Source organism: Rousettus aegyptiacus, unplaced genomic scaffold, assembly GCF_014176215.1.
Source record: "Rousettus aegyptiacus isolate mRouAeg1 unplaced genomic scaffold, mRouAeg1.p scaffold_m13_p_8, whole genome shotgun sequence".
Classification (NCBI taxonomy): domain Eukaryota; kingdom Metazoa; phylum Chordata; class Mammalia; order Chiroptera; family Pteropodidae; genus Rousettus; species Rousettus aegyptiacus.
The window spans coordinates 88976806-88994516 of NW_023416311.1; the positions used below are offsets into that span (position 1 = coordinate 88976806).

The 17711-nt window shown below is 40.2% G+C and overlaps 1 protein-coding gene across 1 annotated transcript; it reads right to left on the reverse strand.

The window, feature by feature from the left end:
* Window positions 1-3845: 3845 nt before the first annotated feature.
* On the reverse strand, window positions 3846-17486 carry PTGER4 (prostaglandin E receptor 4). Its single transcript, XM_016147960.2, has 3 exons — window positions 16893-17486; window positions 15521-16432; window positions 3846-5811 (listed from the first exon to the last, which is right to left on the reverse strand). Exons 2-3 carry the CDS (start codon window positions 16388-16390, stop codon window positions 5221-5223), a joined length of 1461 nt encoding a protein of 486 aa, XP_016003446.1. The 5' UTR covers window positions 16391-16432; window positions 16893-17486; the 3' UTR covers window positions 3846-5220.
* Between the last annotated feature and the right edge of the window lie 225 nt (window positions 17487-17711).

The following is a 17711-nucleotide window of genomic DNA, read 5'->3' on the forward strand; positions in this document are numbered from 1 at the left end:
TTTACATCCAAGTTTTCTAGGGACTGTCTCTTCTGATGCAAGAATCCTGGGCCGAGGAACCTGGTGTGGGGCTGGGATCCCTTGCTCCTCTGGGGGAACCTCCACAGCCAAGATATTCCTACCCATTTTTATCCACCACGCTGGGGTGTGAGACCAGCCCGGTCCGCATCTCCACCCCTCCTACTAGTCTGTGGTGGCTTCTTCTGTATGTCCTTACCTCTAGGACTCTGTTCAGCCAGACAGGTGAGTTTCAATGATGGTTGGTCTGTAGTTTAGAAGTAATTTTGATGTGGTAGTGAGAGGAGGCAAGCACAGTGTTTATCTACTCCACCATCTTGACAAACAAAAATTGCTTTTTTTTCTTTTGAAGAACAGATATTTCTATATGCTGAGAAATCTGTACTTACTCCAAAATCAGAGTCTTTGTTTTCTACTAAAAGTTTTATAGTTTTAACTTTTATAATTAAATCTGTGATCTATTTCAACTAAATTTTTATGTACAGTATGAGGTGAAGGTTGAGTTTTTTTTTTTTCTTTTGATGTCCAGTTATTCAAGCACAACTCACTGAAAAAACTGCCCTTTCCCATTGAAATACTTTGGCATCTCTATTGAAAATCAGTTCACCATGTATTGAAGGTTTGTCTGAGCTTTATAATCTGTTACACTGATCTAAATGTCTATTCTTATGCCAGTACCACTGTCTTGATTACTAGCTTAAATTTTTTTTTCTAGCTTAAAAATGATAGTCAAATAGCAATGCGATTTTTCCAACTTTGTTCTTTCCACCCACCAAATTGTTTCACTATAATTGTTTCTTTGCCCTTCTATATACATTTTATAATCTACTTGTCTCTATCTATATGCAAGTCTGCTGGGATTTTGATTGGAATTGAGATGAATCTATAAATCAGTTTAGGAAGAATTTCTGTCTATCAATGTCATGTCTTTGAATCCATGATCATGGCATAACTGTCACCGTTTGAGGTCTTTAATTTCTCTTTGTAATACTTGTTAATTTTCTGTGAATAAGTCTTGTCCATATTTTTAAGTTTATAAATATTTCATATTTTTGATGCTATTACAAGGAGTGCTTTTAAAATTTTATTTTCCAGTTAGATACTATTACATAGAAATACAATCAGTTGTGTATATTGACTTTGTAGCATGTAAAATTCAGTGTTCTCTCTTGCTATGAGTCTCTGTTTTGCTGGTTCCTTTTCAAGTGTATATGGAGAGCAATCATGAGATGATTCTTGCAGCACCTTAGACTCAGGTTTGGTGGTGGGGGTGGTGGAAGAGAGCAAACTTCATGGCTTGTATTGTCCTAAAACTAGTACAAGTAATTCAGGGAAAATGAGTATTTCTGCATTAAGGTTTATGACCAAAGGCATAGCTGACAGTAAATTCAAATTTGTCTTGATTTTTTTTTTCATGGCTCTTCGTTTTGTGGCTCCAGTAAGAAACTTGTGGAGAGGAGTCACTGTGCTTTGGGAAAGGACTCTTGCAGTCCATGGTCTTTTGGTCAAAGTACCTTAATTACTCTACCAATCTCATAATCTTTTCTAACATAATTGACCTGATTGGTCAGGTTGTCAAAGATTCCGAGATGGTATTAAAATTACTTGTCTGCTAAATCCTTTTGTGACCAGGTAAGATTTAACACTAGCCAATTAGACAATCAGAACTTTCTTGCACAGAAAATTTGAAGCTCTAAATGGTCTGGAACAAACTTCCTACGGAAAGAAACCATCTTTGCATAACATAGCTTGGTAAGCCTTATGAATAAACATGGAAGGCATACAATGTTAGAGTTTACCTTCATTAGTTATTCTTTTAAGAATAAGCCAGACACAACAATAAAGACATTGTTATGGACTGGATTGTGTCCCCTCCCAGACTCACATGGTAAAGCTCTAACTCCCAATGTGACTCTGTTTGGAGACAGGGCCTTTAACTAGATAATTCAGGTTAAATGAAGTCATTAGGGTGGGCCCTAATCCAATATGAAAGGTATCCTTATAAGAAGAAAAACTCCAAGACAGTAGTACAGCAAGAAGGTGTCCTTCTGCAAGACAGAGAGAGGATATGGAAGAAACCAAGCCTTCCAGAACCTTGATCTTGAAATTTCAGCTTCTAGAACTGTGAGAAAATAAATTTCCGTTGAAGTCATCCACTCTGGTATTTTGTTATGGTAGCCCTAGCAAACTAATAAAGACATATAACTCGATTTAAAAAATGAACAATTTGAATAGACATTTCTCCAGATAAGATATACAAATTTGGCCAATAAGCACATGAAAAGATGCTCTACATTATTAGTCACTAGAAAAATGCAAATCCAAACCACAGTGAGATACCACTTCACACCCAGTAGGATGGGTATAATCAGAAACATGGACAATAACAAGTATTGATAAGGACATGGAGCAATTGGAACCCTTGTACATTGGTGGTGGGAATGTCAAATGGTACAGCCACAAGGGAGAATAATTTGGTAGTCCCTTAAAAAATTAAACATAGTTATCATATAACCCAGCAATTTTACTCCCAGGTACATAGAGAATTGAAAACATGTTAACACAAAAACTTGTACAAAGATGCTGTATTATTAATAGCCAAAAAGTGGAAACAACCCAAATGCCCATCAATCAATACATAAACAAATGCAGTATATCCACATAATGAAAAATTCATCCATAAAAGGAAATGAAATACTGAGTCATGCTACAACATGGATGAACCGCGAACATATGCTAAGTGAAAAAAGACAGTAAAGGCCACATATTATATGATTTTATTAATGTCCAGAATAGACAGATCCATATAGCGGTTGCCAGGGGCTGAGGGCAGAGAATAGAGTGAATGCAGATAGGTATGTGGTTTTTTTGGGGGACGATGCTTATGGTCTGGAATTAGATGGTTACACTTTGTGAGCATATGAAGATACAGGGCAAATTTTATATGTGAATTATATTTCAATTAAAAAAATTAGCCAGAATCGGTGTTCTGGATGGTGAACCTGAAGTAAAGGATGAGTGAGATTATGCCCTGAGTATTAGCAATGTTAACTTGTGAACAAGGTTTGTTTTCCCCCATGAACATGGGTGATAAACATTTTATATTATATACACATATATACATATATACATAAACATATGCACACACACATAAAAATCTAGGTGTTGTCTCACTGTTGGTATATGCAGAAAAAAAAAGCCTTTTTCACAAGTAAAATATCCTCTGAAAACATTATGAAACAGAACATTTTAGAAGTTTCAGCTGGATGCTCCTTTTCTGAGCTATCCCTACCTCAGCTGAGAATCGCCGTTCCATCAGGTCTGTGAAAATGAGTCTTGTTTATATGACATCGTTCAAAAATATATTTAAAAACTTGGAAGTAGCAAATTATGACCTTGCTCCTGGGCATTATTACTACTTGAAGTGTATCTTCATACTGGCAGCGTCAGCATCACCTAAGAGATTTTTTAGAAATGTACACCCCCCGCCCCTCACCGTCCCGACTTACCGAATCAGAAACTGTGTTTTTAAGCTCTCCAGGTGACTCTTGACACATGCTAAAGTTTGAAAGTATTTATCTAGACTACTTACAAGCAGGAATAAATACTGTCTCGCCCACTACCCACCCGTACAAACTGGTGATTTTGAGTACGCTCCTCACCCAGATCTTGGTTTCAAAATACCATTCTCCAGTAAGTGGATTCAAGGCTTTTACTTACTATTCCTGCAACTTTTCTCTATATTTGACATTTTAAAATAAAAAAAATGGAATGTTCCAACTGAAAAGATACAGAAGATAATCTGAAATGAGCAAAAGTCACAGTTCTTCAAAACCAAGGATATGGAACTCAGATTGAGTGTATTTATTTATTATAATCTCCAAAATAATTTCAGTTGGTACAACTGCTTCTTAAAACCATATTACTATCAGGCTCAGAATTTAATTACAATCAGGCGATTCACAAAACACTTTAAGCAACAAAACATGCTTAATTTTTCTTTGAAAAAGTTTCCTTCAAACAAATGTACAGCATTACTGGGCATGACAAAAAACTGTTAGGCGACCTTTATGTGCCCATATTCTGCACCCCTTCCTTCTCTTGTTAGACTCAGGATATCTGTGAAAGGCTAACTTAACCAATCCTTTCACATCTCAAAGTAAAGGCTGTTATGGTGCAGTCAGTCTTCCTCTTAAATTTTAAAGGATATTCTAGACATTCCTTAGGAAAGTAAAACTATACACAATGTTAAGAGGAAAACAAACTGCTTAGACTTTTTAAATTGTACACATCAACTATGGGTTATTCATTAAAGACTTTTTAAAATTTGTATTACATTTTAAAAAGTACCAGTTTGTGAGGACAAAAGTAGAAAATATTTGCCAGCATGTTAAGTTTTCCTGAAATCACAGTTTTCTGGATAAATACATGTAGCCATCACTTAAAATTTTTCACTATGTATTATTGTACATAGTTCGGAAAGAGCTTCAATATTTTGAATTATAATATTCATGTCTTAAATAGTTTTTTCCTTTATTCTTTTAATAGTATCAAACTCTTTTGAAAATCTATATCCATTTTATGAATAGGAATTTCACTGTGAATTTTTAACAGCGTGGTTTTAATTTGTATAGGAAAAAAAATCTAACATCTGCAACGTCAGCTAGTTATATTGGGTGGAGAGGGGCTACCATAATTTTATTATGCCTTGTATTAACAATAAACCTTCTCACAGAGAAGAAAATACTTTAAATACATTAAATCATATTTACAACAACAAAATTCACATTTCATGCTTTAGTGAGACTTAAATCATCCATAAGATAGTCCTTATACTTTATTGGACAAAAGCCCTTCCATACCTGGCCTTTTTTTGCTGTGTGCCAGATATAAAGTTCCTGACATTATGAAAATAAAACTTCTGTCATCCTCCTGTCAAGTAGAAAACTAAAGGTAGATCCTCCCAGCAGTCAAGTTGTGACTGAAATCCTGTGTCACTGAGTAGTGGCCACCAATGTGTTTCAGACCTCAGAGCCATGTGAATCAACTTGTTTAAAAAGCGTTCAAAAACCAGATGTTTTCTAATGTGAGTCACAGGACAAAAATAGCCCTTCTGAGCACAGCTGAACATTTCATTTATGTGTCTATTGCACGGGATTTTATAAGCTTCCAGAAATAGTGCTGTATTTCTTTCCTCAGCTACTATATACATTTTTCTGATAGGTTCAGTGTTTCATTGGGAAATGTGACTTGCAGGGAGCTCCCCTTTGGGGCAGGCCCAGCCCCGCTACTCCCCGCAACCTCATCCACCAATAAGATAGTCTCTGAGTCCTGCCCCTGTGAGGAGTCCGAGGTCTCTGATATTCGCAAAGTCCTCAGGGAGGTGGTGTCGGCTTGGGGCAGGCTCATGCCCGGCACACCGGGGAGCAAATTCCTGCCTCCGAGGCCGTTCTCGCCGAGGTCTGGCATGTAAAGGAGGGTCTGAGATGTGCTGCTGATCTCCCTCAGCTCCCGAGACAGGAAGGAGCGAGAGTGGCCAGAGACGGCAGAAGATGTCCTCCTGCTGTCTGAGCAGTGCTGTCCTGAACGGTCTCTGCGGGACCCGCCGATGCGACAGAAGAGGCATTTGATCTTCTCTATCGCTTTACTGAGCACAGTCTTCCGAAGGAGGATGTATATCCACGGGTCCAGGATGGGGTTCACAGAAGCAATTCGGATGGCTTGCAGATCTGGGTTTTTGCTGATTTCTCGCACTAAATTTGGCTGATATAACTGGTTGACGAATACTCGGACCTGCATAAGTGAGATGCTCACAGTTAGATTTTATCACTGATCAGTTGGGGCAAACATTTGTGTTTGGTGCCTAACTTAGCAAATTTGGCAACTGCACTCTTTCCTGGTAATAAGTGCAAAAAAACACAAAAAACAAGAAACAAAAACTAGAGCAACATAAGCCTCAGAAAAACCACTGATTGCACAATTCTCTTATGTTTTGAGTTAGTATAACTTTAAATACTTTCGTAATTATCTTATGAATATTTTTTCTAGATCAAAGATGGCATACAAAAGTGCAATGTGTGTATGAGTAATGTAGGCACAAAATTCCCTTGAGAAGCGTTTTATTAACTCCATTTCTGTGAGTACTTTTAAGGTTTTGTAATTCTAATGAAGTATCATTTTTTTCCAAAAGCCATTGATTTCCCTTATCCCAGCTACTATTTTACATATTTAAATGAAACTCATTTTGTAAGCCAACTAACCATCTAATCATTGAAAACAAAGCCAGAGATTCCTTTATTTTAGATTCTAGAAAGAACATACTGGATACTTCTAAACCAACATCGGAAACTCCTATCATCCAAAATGACTGGAGAGGTTTTTATTTTCTCTGAGTCTGTTCCCCAGTTATAATAATCATCTAGTGTTATCAACTCTTCTTCCAGAAACCTGTTCTAGTCCTTTCCCTCTAACTGCATTTCCCATCTGGATTAATTCATCAGCCATGAAACTAGCTTTCCCACCTCCGGCTCCTTTCCTTTTTAACTCATCCTCCAAACTGCTACCAGAAGATTACTTCTAAAATGCAGATCTGATTATGCCAATCGGCTGTAAACTTCCAGTGGCTTCCTACTGCTTGTGAACTATAGTTTTGCTTCACAACTATCCCTCAGCGACTCCATCCTGAAACTCCACTCAGAATCAGTCCCTCCTTTGGGCTTCTATAGCATTTGAGCTGGTAAATGGCCAAGTGCTCAAAGAGCATTCTGGACACAGCAGTAGGGATGACAATTCATTCTAGTGCAGTTTGAGCTGTTTAAGGCAAAAGGCTTGTCTGCCAGCCCACCATAGGTCAGGTACAACTTAAATGAAGTAAACGCAAAGAAACCCTAACGACCTATTTGCTATTTCAAAGTCTCATTTTTGGCAGTTAAAAAAAAATTTGCCCTTACTATAATCACATTTTTGCATGCATTTAATTATTTAAGAGTACGTGCGTATTGTGTTAGGCATTGTGATAGATTCTGGGCACAAAAAGTTGCATTAAATACTATAAACTTCTTGAAGGCCAAGAGTAACCTAATAGTGTAAAAAGCCAGAAGGTAGATCAACTATTGCTGGAGGTGATACGAAACGAAACGGAAGGGTATACGTAAGACCTCCAGACTTGAATGGGAGGGCATCGGAAGGTGCTTTCAGGGGGAGAGGAAGCTTGCACTGAGTTTTGATGGATGAGTGAAAGTTGCTAAATTTGAAAGGATATGACGATTCAAGCAGAGGTAATTCCATGTGCAAAGTAGTGAAAGAATAAAATGATATGCCAACTTCTGGGAACTTCAAACAATTCAATGAAAACATGAATGTGTGTAAACTTAAGGAAGACTTATTTTATCCCTTAGCACTTGTTAAATGTACACTCTCAAATTTTCTGTTAAAGAGTAGATGTTTTTTCATCAAAAAGAATTTTTGTAACTGTGTGTGAAAATGGATGTTAACTAAACTTATTGTGGTGATTATTTCACAATATATACAAATACAGAATCACTGTTGTACACCTGAAAGTAATATGTCAATTATATCTCAATAAAAAATGTATAGAAAGAAAAAAATGTATTCTTATTTAAAGTATTATTAGTCTAGATCTCACTCCTGATTATACTCTTTTACATTTTTATATGTAATTAATATAAAAATCATGGTTTTATGATAATTACCATCTGTTTTTAGTAATTATTTAACAATTATTACTTGTCTTTAGTAATTGTTTTAGGTCAGGGAGAAGAAATGAGTCTCACAGCCAAGGAGGATGCATAAAAACCATAAAAAGGAGAAAGAACTTACAAAAGCAGAGCTGGAGCCATTTAACTTGGGATAAATAGCTAACTTTAACAAGACTTGAGGGTATCACTACCTTTCCATACAGTACAATAGTTAATTTTCATGGTGCATGAATCACTAAGAAAGAGTACAGATATTTTGGAAAGATAACAATTTGGATAAAAGGAGTAACTTTAAAATATTTAAAGAAATTTCATTAGTCTGCAAAACTCAACTCATATGACACTTATTCCTGGATGATGCTAGATCAATGAGGTATAATTGTATTTATTCCTTAACTGGAATTTAGACTTTTATCAGCTACAAGTCCATAATCCTTAATCAAGAAATTGTTATTGTTGTTCACTTGCTATTGTTTTGTTGTCATTCACTTGTTTTTGGGTTGCAAAACCTGACCTAAAGTTACTTTGGCAGCAAGACTTGAACTGACTCGATTATGAAGCTATGTATAGTTTTATTAATTCCACTTGGTGTGACTAATCCTATGTTTTGCTCCAGAGGTACTATTCCAATTCTGATGGAGATATGACATTGTTATACAGTTTATTACTAAATTACTTTTCTAAAACTCAGGCAATTCTGAATTTTAAAGCACATCTGGTCCTAAATGTCTTGGTTGAGAGATTATGGTCCTATAAATCTCAGAATAAAATGATGAAATGGCTTAAACCAAGATGAAATTAATAGTTTGATCTCTGGAAGACAGCTACATAAAAATTGAACTAGAATGAATAGCAGATGATGATTTCTTTTAAAATGCTTTTAAAAACTATGCTTGGGTAAATAAAAGTATCAAGACTAAGCATGGCTGCTTTTCTGTCTTTGTAAAACGTAGTGAAACAAAGCAGCTAGGTTTCTTCCTACCATAATCTTTATTGAGGTTCTCAGTTGTTCTTGGGCACTGAGAGATTAATCTCCCTTAGGTATATGGGCCTTTTCTGCGATGAGAAGAGGTTTGAGGAATTTATCAAGGTCCCCACTCTATTGGTGACCCACTCTGGTCTGGGTCCCAGGCCTCTAGATGACCTCCATGTTGCTTTTTCAGTTCGACAGGGCTGGCTGTGTTCTATTTAACCTTTCCCAGCTATGGAATTATTGGTAAAAAGGTAAAAACATGAGGCTTCTATTTTACTCAAATTACATGCTATGTTTCTAAGGATTAAAGAAATGATAGACTAAAACTAATTATAGGCTCTCTTGGCCTGTACTCGTCTCTAGAATAAAACTTATGGGAGGGTTTGTGCAAATTTGAGACTTGCAGCCTCTAGGTGGCACTGTTGCTCCACTTGGGATGTTTTGGTCTCAGAACCATCCTAAGGAGTCTTTTGCCTCGCCCTCTCTAAGATCCTCTTTTAGGTCTTGGTTAAGTCTGAACTTATAGCTTGGTATTTTAAATTATTTTTTATTTATTTTTAAATTTTCTTCTTCTTATTATTATTTATGCCAACGGCACTTGGTCTTCCTAAGAGGTCTCCCACCCAAGTACTAACAAGGCCCAACCCTGCTAGCTTCCAAGATCAGACATTAGGCTTGCTCAGGGTAGCATGGCCATAGACCACAGACAGCAGCTCCACTGGAAGGCGAACCCAGGGCCTTCTGCGAGTAAAGACGTGCTAACCACTACACTATGGAACTATGTCCTAGTTCTGATACTTATAGCATTTAAATATTTTGTAGCTGGTTGTTTCTCTCACCACTATCTCAAAGAAAACATGGTTAGTACTGAAAGGAGGAAAAGTTTTGAACAGTTCAAAGGTATGAAATTTGTAGGAATGTATTAGCGATTAGCATTTTATTTTTAAATTTCTATGACCCTTATGAAAAGTCTGAGTGCTGTAAAAATATTAATAGTGAGCTTTCATAGTCAAAAGTGATGATAGGCAAGGGAAGAATCATCTCTGAGCCTCACTTCATCAATGGCGGTAATTAATTTTCACTACTGTAGAAGGGAATGAAAGAAAGCCTATTTTATTTATTTATTATTTATTTATTTATTTAGACGGGAGAAAAGGAATACACATTTATTAATATGTTTTACACACATAAGAGTTCACACACAAAAAAGAAATAACTAAAAGAAGCAGGCTTGTGAGCTTATATAGCCTCCTTAACAAAGAAGGGAGGATTTATGCTTCAGCGGAGGTCAACTGTGGAACTAAGAAGTATATGGGGGAACTAATAGAAGATAGTTTTATTTATTTTTTCTTTTTTTTAGTAAGGTTTATGCAGGCTCATCTTGGTGCTGGCCATGTCTCCCAAGATAAGGGTCATTGGCCTCCATCCTGGTCCAGGAGTGGGAGGGAGGAAGTTTATGCCACCTTTATGAAGGGAAATTTATGCCCTGCTTTTAGGCAGATAAGGGCCAAGAACTACAGAAGCCCTATTTCAGAGTCCCACATGGGCTGAGGGTGCGGTGGGGGAAAGCTTACAATGAACATAAGTCACTTAATGAGCCCGGCCGCTTAATGTCGTTTCAGTAACAAGGAGTTCACGGGGTGGCAAAAAGATGAATAGGAAAAGCCAAATCCCAAATTCAGGCAAAACATTATCAAAACGTGGTTATTTGGAGAGAATCAAGACAAATGAGTTTGCATTTGCAGTGTGTTTTCAATAGGATCCAACTTGCAGCAGAGGGGGAACAAGACAAAAATGAACAAAAGCTCCACGTACTTCATAATGTTTGAACAAACAGAGCAATCTGTCTCACTTTAGAGGCTACTGGATTTGCTCTTTCCAAAGGGGAAAACCCAAGATTAAGATGAGAATGTCCACAGCAGCACTTTAGTGTCATGTAGGTAGGTGAAAGCAATTTTTCTGGAATCCTTGTCCAACAATCCCTAGATGTTACCCCAATAAACATGTTCAGGCAGTTTTCAGTTTTGGAAGAGTGTGCTGCTGATAAAACAGAACCTCTGAGTCAGGGGAGGAAAATACCATAAAAAATTTCACCAAATACAAGCAACATACATAATCTCTTGCAATTTTAAAAGTTAGTCTATTTTTTTCAGTAGCTGCAGATTTGTGCTTGTGGTTTATTGTTAATATTGGCATATATTACAATATTCTCAATTTCTTGAGGATGACTAGAATTAGGGTGCAGGAGCATTGGAACATGACTTGGAGAAAATATCATAAATTCAACAAAAGATGTCATGACAGCAAAGCTAAAAGGAGGCAGGCTATATGCTGTAGAGGTAGGGGTAGATGCCTAAGCTTTGGAATCAAACTAACCTCTATTCAGATTCTGGCTCTGCTCCTTATAATTTATGTACAAATTATAAAAGCACTTAAGAAAATGGCTAACACCTAACATATTTGTTGGCTGTCGTCACTTTTTGGTAACCCATTATGTAGAAGCTTGGCCACTGTAGAATACACCAATAATTTGAAAACCACAGCTTAGAGGTAGCTTAGGCTACAGTTAATGACACAGCATCAAAACCATGTACATCCTGTGTAAGAATAACCTGTTGGCAGGGAACGTCTAATTGAAAAAAGAACACTAAAGTCTTGATTAGACTGATTTTCAGTAATAGACTGTCAAGGTAGAAAGATTTTCCAATAAATGACGAAATCTTGTAACTGGATTTATGCACGTATGCTACTTGTTCTGTTGCAGGCAAATAAAAGGAACTATCTGTGTGTGCCCAGTTATCTAATTGTCTTGTGAAAAGTCCCTGATTAACACAGCTGCTACAAGAAATTTCTGTCACTTTTTATTCTTTTATTTTTAGTGACCAAAAAAATCTTTAAGTAGAAGATAGTGGAGTTCTTGACCGGGTGGTTGGAACACAGCTCTCCTTCCCTCTGGGTCACTAACTAGCCAGTTATTGCAGGCAAATTACTTAATTTCTAGAGGTCGGTCTCTACATCAAAATTTTATTTCTGAAGTATTATTTTTAAAAGCTCTAACTTTCAACATTCTACCAAGAGACTACAAGAGTCGCTTCCACTCTGGTGAAAAGAAATCTTGTTAGTAGATGTTCAAAAAAACCAAGATTTTATGGTTAGTAGGTGTTCAAAAAACCCAAGATTTTATTAGACTAGGACTCACCCATAACCACCCAATGAGTTGCATAATAATATAAATTCTTCACCTGCAGTTGAGGAAATTGAGGTACAGGAAGAGTGAAAATATTGGCCAGCCCTATTTTCTTCCTAGTTTTTTTCAATGAGATGCCTGATGTGGAAATACCTTACTTTTATGTTATCCTGTAGTCTTCAAGGTACTATGAATAGGTCTGTAATTTTATGTTATGACTAAAAAACTACTTTTAGGAATTGCCATCTTTTAACTTGCTAAATTTATTTGAAAAATAATCAAATCCTTCCGGTTCTGCTGTAATAGTACGTTAATTTATGGTATTACTCTTACACTCATAAATGGGATTTTTACTCATCTGAAATCCCATCAGTTGTTTTAAGAGTTAACTTCCAGTTTGCCTACAGTAGACAAAAGAATATTTATTTATGCACTTTGCATCTGCCCTAATAAACCTTTGCTGATCAAATGCCGGTGAAAGCTTTATACAGACAATTAGTTTACGGTAAGCAACCACAGGAAGCTATTTGCCTAAAAACTAAGTTTCAGGCAGAAGATTAATCCAATTGGCCATTCAACCCCTAACAGAGATAAATACTTGTTACTTCAAAGTAAGAAGAAAGAAAATAAAAGGAACAAGTAAGCAATAAACACAGCCATTCTTGCATAAGGGAAAAATGCCTTTCCAAATCCTATAGTGTAATTATTTAACTCCGAGGCAAAAGATTTGATTATTATATTTATCTTAACATTAGTAATGGCAGACTTAGGCACCAGACGTTGATCTAGCTACAGAGTTTAATGGCAGACCTTATGAGGTTGTCTTGCTTGCATATTTATTTCTAAAGAATGCAATCCCTTTTATTTATCTTAAGGGTAGACTCTTTCATTTCTTCGGTTTCTCCTGTATATAAAAAAACCCAGAGATTGGTTACAAACTGAAGAATAGACAAAATGACAAGAACCACCTTCTCACTAAATCTTGTCATAAAATGTTCCTTGTGGATTGTATTCATGCCCTCTCTGTTCATTGATTATCACTCACTTCAGCAAATTTTGCAAGTTCAGCACAGTTCTTTATATTCACAACTAATTTCTCAACCTTTCTCAAATCTCTAAGCTCTATTTATGAAACATACATATTTTGGGTAACAAATTAAAAATTACTTCTATACTAAACTCAGTATCAAGTACCCTCTAAGAGCCACTGTGGTTTTTTTTTCCTTCCCTGATGCCCAAAAGACAAAAAACTTGGCTGCTTTTCAGTGACTGCTTGTTTTCCTTATACATTTCATCAAGCTTTCTGAAATTCCAAATACACTGCATTTTGCTCTATAGCTTTTCCAAAGCTTTTAAATGCTTTGAAGGGTTTCATTTTCCTAAAATAAGATTAGCAACCAACTTGATTTGATAAAGTTAAAAAAAGAGAGATGTTTCATTTTCTTGGGACTGAAGACAAGTCTGACTGCTTTATATGTCAGAGTTCAGAAACTTTAAGCTTAAGATGAGAAACATTAAAAAAAAGTTGTAAAAAGAAGCTAAGGAAGACCATAGTTGTGGATAAGTTTCCCTTTTAATTCTTTCGGTAATTGCTAAACTGTGGGTGGGTGAGTAGTGCAATGACTTTACTGCATATCATTAACTTATAATTAAATTGATTCTGAAATGAGATTTTGGTAGCCAAAACTAAAGGCTAAAAACTGAAGCTGTTACTACTTGTATGATTCTTTATTACTTACAATGTGATTACTTCTTAGCTCAGATAGTTTCAATTTTCAGGATAAAAATACTTATTATCTACTGCACATTACTGACTTTGTACAGAATGGACAGTATTTGTTAGTTAAAATGTGGCTAATTTTCAACAACAAATATAGCTCCTATAATTTCATGCCTCTAGCTTCTCCAATAATTTCAAAGGCTTTGTAATAAATGATCCTGCCCCATAGGACCAGGTCTGCTGCTTCGGTCTATCAGGTGAACTAAGCATTTTGTGCCTTTGTAGATGCTGGAAGAAAACAATTCATCTACAGTAGTCAATAACCTCAGATGGATACTTCTTACCAACACTATTTAAAAAGTACGTGCATGTTGCTAACCTTCTGGCTCTCATTCCTCTGTTCCTTAAGAGTATAATCTGTAAATAACCTTTCACTTTGTCATTTACGGTTCTGTAAAACATAAGGCAGAGGCCAGAGAAGGGAGTCCCAGCAGAAGCTGTGTTGTCTTTTCCAAAATCTCACTTTATTCTGAGTTGCCATTACACACAGTAAAATATGTTTATGTGGCTCAAGTGTGACTTACTTCTGCAAATTATGTATAGTCCTAGAATGATTTAAAGGTCCTTCTGGCCAATTATATTTACTTCTGTTTCTATAAATTGGCAAGAAGCTACTGTATACTGGCTCTCAGCCACTTCTAAGTTCCTTCCATTTACAGTCACTCTTACCAGATATATAATATTTTTATATTAAATATCCATGGACATTATTAACAAGGGAAAGACAGGAATAATAGCCCATTACATTTATTTTTCTCTTTCTCCTAATCAGCATAAGAAAGAGAAGTCATCTCTTTTGCATTCTGTCTAGGAATGCAGTATTTTGAGGATGAAAATCTCAGAACTAGTTGCTGTTAAGAGAAACTCTAGAGAAAATATTATATGTCGTTGCCCATCGGTTTCTGGTGCACAAAATTTTAATGACAGGCAAAGTAGAGGAGACCTAGGTAGGCTTTCGACCATTCTGCTTTTAACATTTAAAAAGTTAATTCAAAGACAATAAATAAGATGACCATCTCTAAAGCGCTGTTTCTTTAGAACGGCAATGAACCTCTCGCCATTGTTGAGAATTCAAATTCAATGCCCCATGTACATTAGCCTGCCTTTAATAGCCACACCCACTGAGAAACTTCGCTTTTCTGGCCCCTACAGAGAACGAAGGAACCTGAGTCTGGGCCATGTCCTGTGCAGAAACAACCCACACGTGCACTGAGATGATCTCCCAGGCGCAGCATGGTGATGAGCAGGGACTCCAGCTCGACAGTGTAGTTCTGCTAGATTATTTTTATGCAAGTCACTTATTGTGTAAAGTGAGGAGAGACTAAAAAGCATCTACTATCTCTTCTAGCTCTACATAACCATAACCCCCAAATCCTACATAAATCAAAATACCCCAGACTCCACTGCTCGAAGGAATGGTGTACACCAAAGAGATAGATAACCACCCTGACGTTTTGGATTCTGCTGTTTACAGGGTGGAGGATGGGGTTAAGTCACACTTGCAGCGGTTTCCCCTCCACATCTGACAGAAAGGCGGGGCTTCTCGGAAGGCTCAAGGCCACTGTCAGGCAGCAAGGGGTAGGGGCTGTCCCGGGAGAGAAAGGAAACCAGGGCTTTCGCGGAAAGAAACTCGGGGATGTAGGGGAAAAGCACCTGCTACATTTCGTTAGGGATGCGGCCTGAAAGGAGGTTGGGCCTGCTCTGAGAAGCCGAGGGTGGGGATCCCAGCCGGGACCTGGAGGGCAACTGCCAAGGAATGGGGGGGGGGGGGCGGGAAAGGGAGCAGGAGGGGGAGGGGGATGCCGGAGAAAGGGCCGAGTGGGGCCCCAGTCCCGGCCACTCACCACGAGCGGGATGGAGCAGATGAGCACCACCAGGGAAGTGGCGATGAGTAAGATGACCATCTGGATCTCGGCACCCGCGATGCGGCGGAAGCTCCGGCGGCGGCGAAAGTCACTGAAGCGCGGCAGGGCGGGGGAGGCGGTGGCCGGGTTGGCCCTGCAGGAGGCGGAGGCCAACACCGCGGCGGCGACCGCGTGGTGCTGCTCGGTGCCCAGCGAGGTGCGGCGCATGAACTGGCGATGCATGCGGAGCAGCGCGACGCACACCAGCACGTTGCAGAGCACGGTGGCGAGAATGAGGAAGGAGCTGAAGCCCGCGTACATGTAGGAGAAGGCTGCGTGCGCCGTCACGTTGGTGGTCCAGTCGATGAAGCACCAGGTGTCCGGGTACTGCAGCCGCGAGCTGCCGAGGCCCACGTTGGGCAGCGCGCAGAAGAGCACGTTGGACGCGTAGACCGCGAAGAGCGTGAGACCCGCCAGCCGCTTGTCCACGTAGTGGTTGTAGAAGTAGGCGTGGTTGATGGCCAGGTAGCGCTCGATACTCATGGCACAGATGATGCTGAGGCCCGATAGGCCGAAGAAGAGCAGGATGAAGGTGCTGTACTCGCACAGCGGCTGGCCCCCGGGCCACTGGCCCTTCATGTACGTGGCGATGGTCACTGGGCTCACCAGCAACGTGCCCAGTAGGTCAGTGACGGCCAGTCCGCACACCAATGTGTAAAAGGTCGTCTCCTTCTGCTCCTTGCGCGATTTGCATAGCACCACGATGGCCACCAGGTTGCCCACCACCCCGAAAATGAACATCACCGCCGGGATGGTCACCGGGCTGTTCGGTATCAAGGAGGAGGACGTGTTGGTCCCAGGGGTGGTCATGATGATGGCCGCGATACACAGCCTTGAACTGCGAGGCTGGGTCTGGGAATGGTAGGAGAGAGACAGAGGCGCGGTGAGAGTAAATTATCACTCGCAAAGGTGTCAGACCCGCTCTCAAGAAACAATATGCTCATAAAACAAGGGGGTAATTCAACCCTACCTTGTGGATTGTAGCTACTTGCCTACTGCGGCCGCCGAAGGCTACGGAAATCTCCAGGTTCCTGAAACATCCTGCCTGCAGCACCACTCTACGAGCATTAATAAGTTGCCATTCTCTCTCCCTCCCTCCAACTCAACTTCACTCCACTGCCAAGATGAACAAGACTTATCTCAAGGGAAAAGTGGCTCGCTCTCATTCCCGCAGATTCTGAGTCAATAAAATACTCATTGAAAACAGGTCACGAAAGACAGACAACTTGGAGAGCGCCCTCTCTCCTCCCAGGCTCGGCTTGTGGAGCGCCCTCCCACTGCTCTCTGTCCAGTGCCCCCAACCCTATTTCACCTGTGGTGGCCGCAGCGGTGGCAGCCGTGTAAAGCCCCAGTGTCAAGGCTCAGGTGTCGTGGACACGCCTCCAACCTGTCCTCAGCCTCACCACGCGCGATGTGGAGCTTGCCCAGCCTTTGCTGCTTTAGAGCCGGGTCTCGGTAGCTGCCAATTTTCTGGAACGGGTGTCAGAATGGCCAGCTTTCAAAAACTTGGGAAACCAGAAAGGCAGCGGCATGGATCAGTGAAGCCTGCTCTTAGGTTTCTTTCGCTCTATTTGTCCGTTTCTTCAAAGATGATCGAAGTTCTGCTGGGTCCGCAAGTCCCATCCGCGGGCGGACAGCCCTCAGGTGTGCGGCCACGCGCTCAGGTGACACTGAGCCTCAGGCACCGGCTCCGGCCGCCCTCCTCCGCAGTCCAGAGCAGCGTGAGCGGCTATTGGGGCTGCTGGCTGCCGCTGAGGCCGCTTCTGGATCCCTGGGGGCGGCTCGAGGTCCACTGGGCCAGAAGCTCTGACTTGGCACTATTCATTTTCTTCCTCTTGGGCTGCGGGGTTTCAAGCTCCGCTCTTGCCCGCCCTTCCAGCTTCTGTACAAACTTTTCTACTGCTTCAAGTTTCCCTGGCGGAGGCGGGGACACACTGTGCGCGGCCCGGGCGCCCATTGGCCAGGCGGGAAGGGGCGGGGTGCGTCCTCCGCGCCTCGAGGTAGCGAGGCGGGGAACGCGGCCGGCGGGAGGGCGGGGCTCGGGGCTGTGCGGGGCCCACCGCTCTGCCGGGGGACGCTGTCAGCGGCTTCCGCAGCTCCGCTAGGGCGAGGGTGGCGGAGACAGGTCCGC

Bases quoted from the DNA above. Each gene is read 5' to 3' on its own strand.
- PTGER4 (XM_016147960.2), bottom strand. From the start codon at position 16,390: ATGACCACCCCTGGGACCAACACGTCCTCCTCCTTGATACCGAACAGC. The intron at 5,812-15,520 runs GTGAGTGGCCGG...TCACTTATGCAG, and splicing joins TCTGCTCCATCCCGCTCGTG to GTCCGAGTATTCGTCAACCA.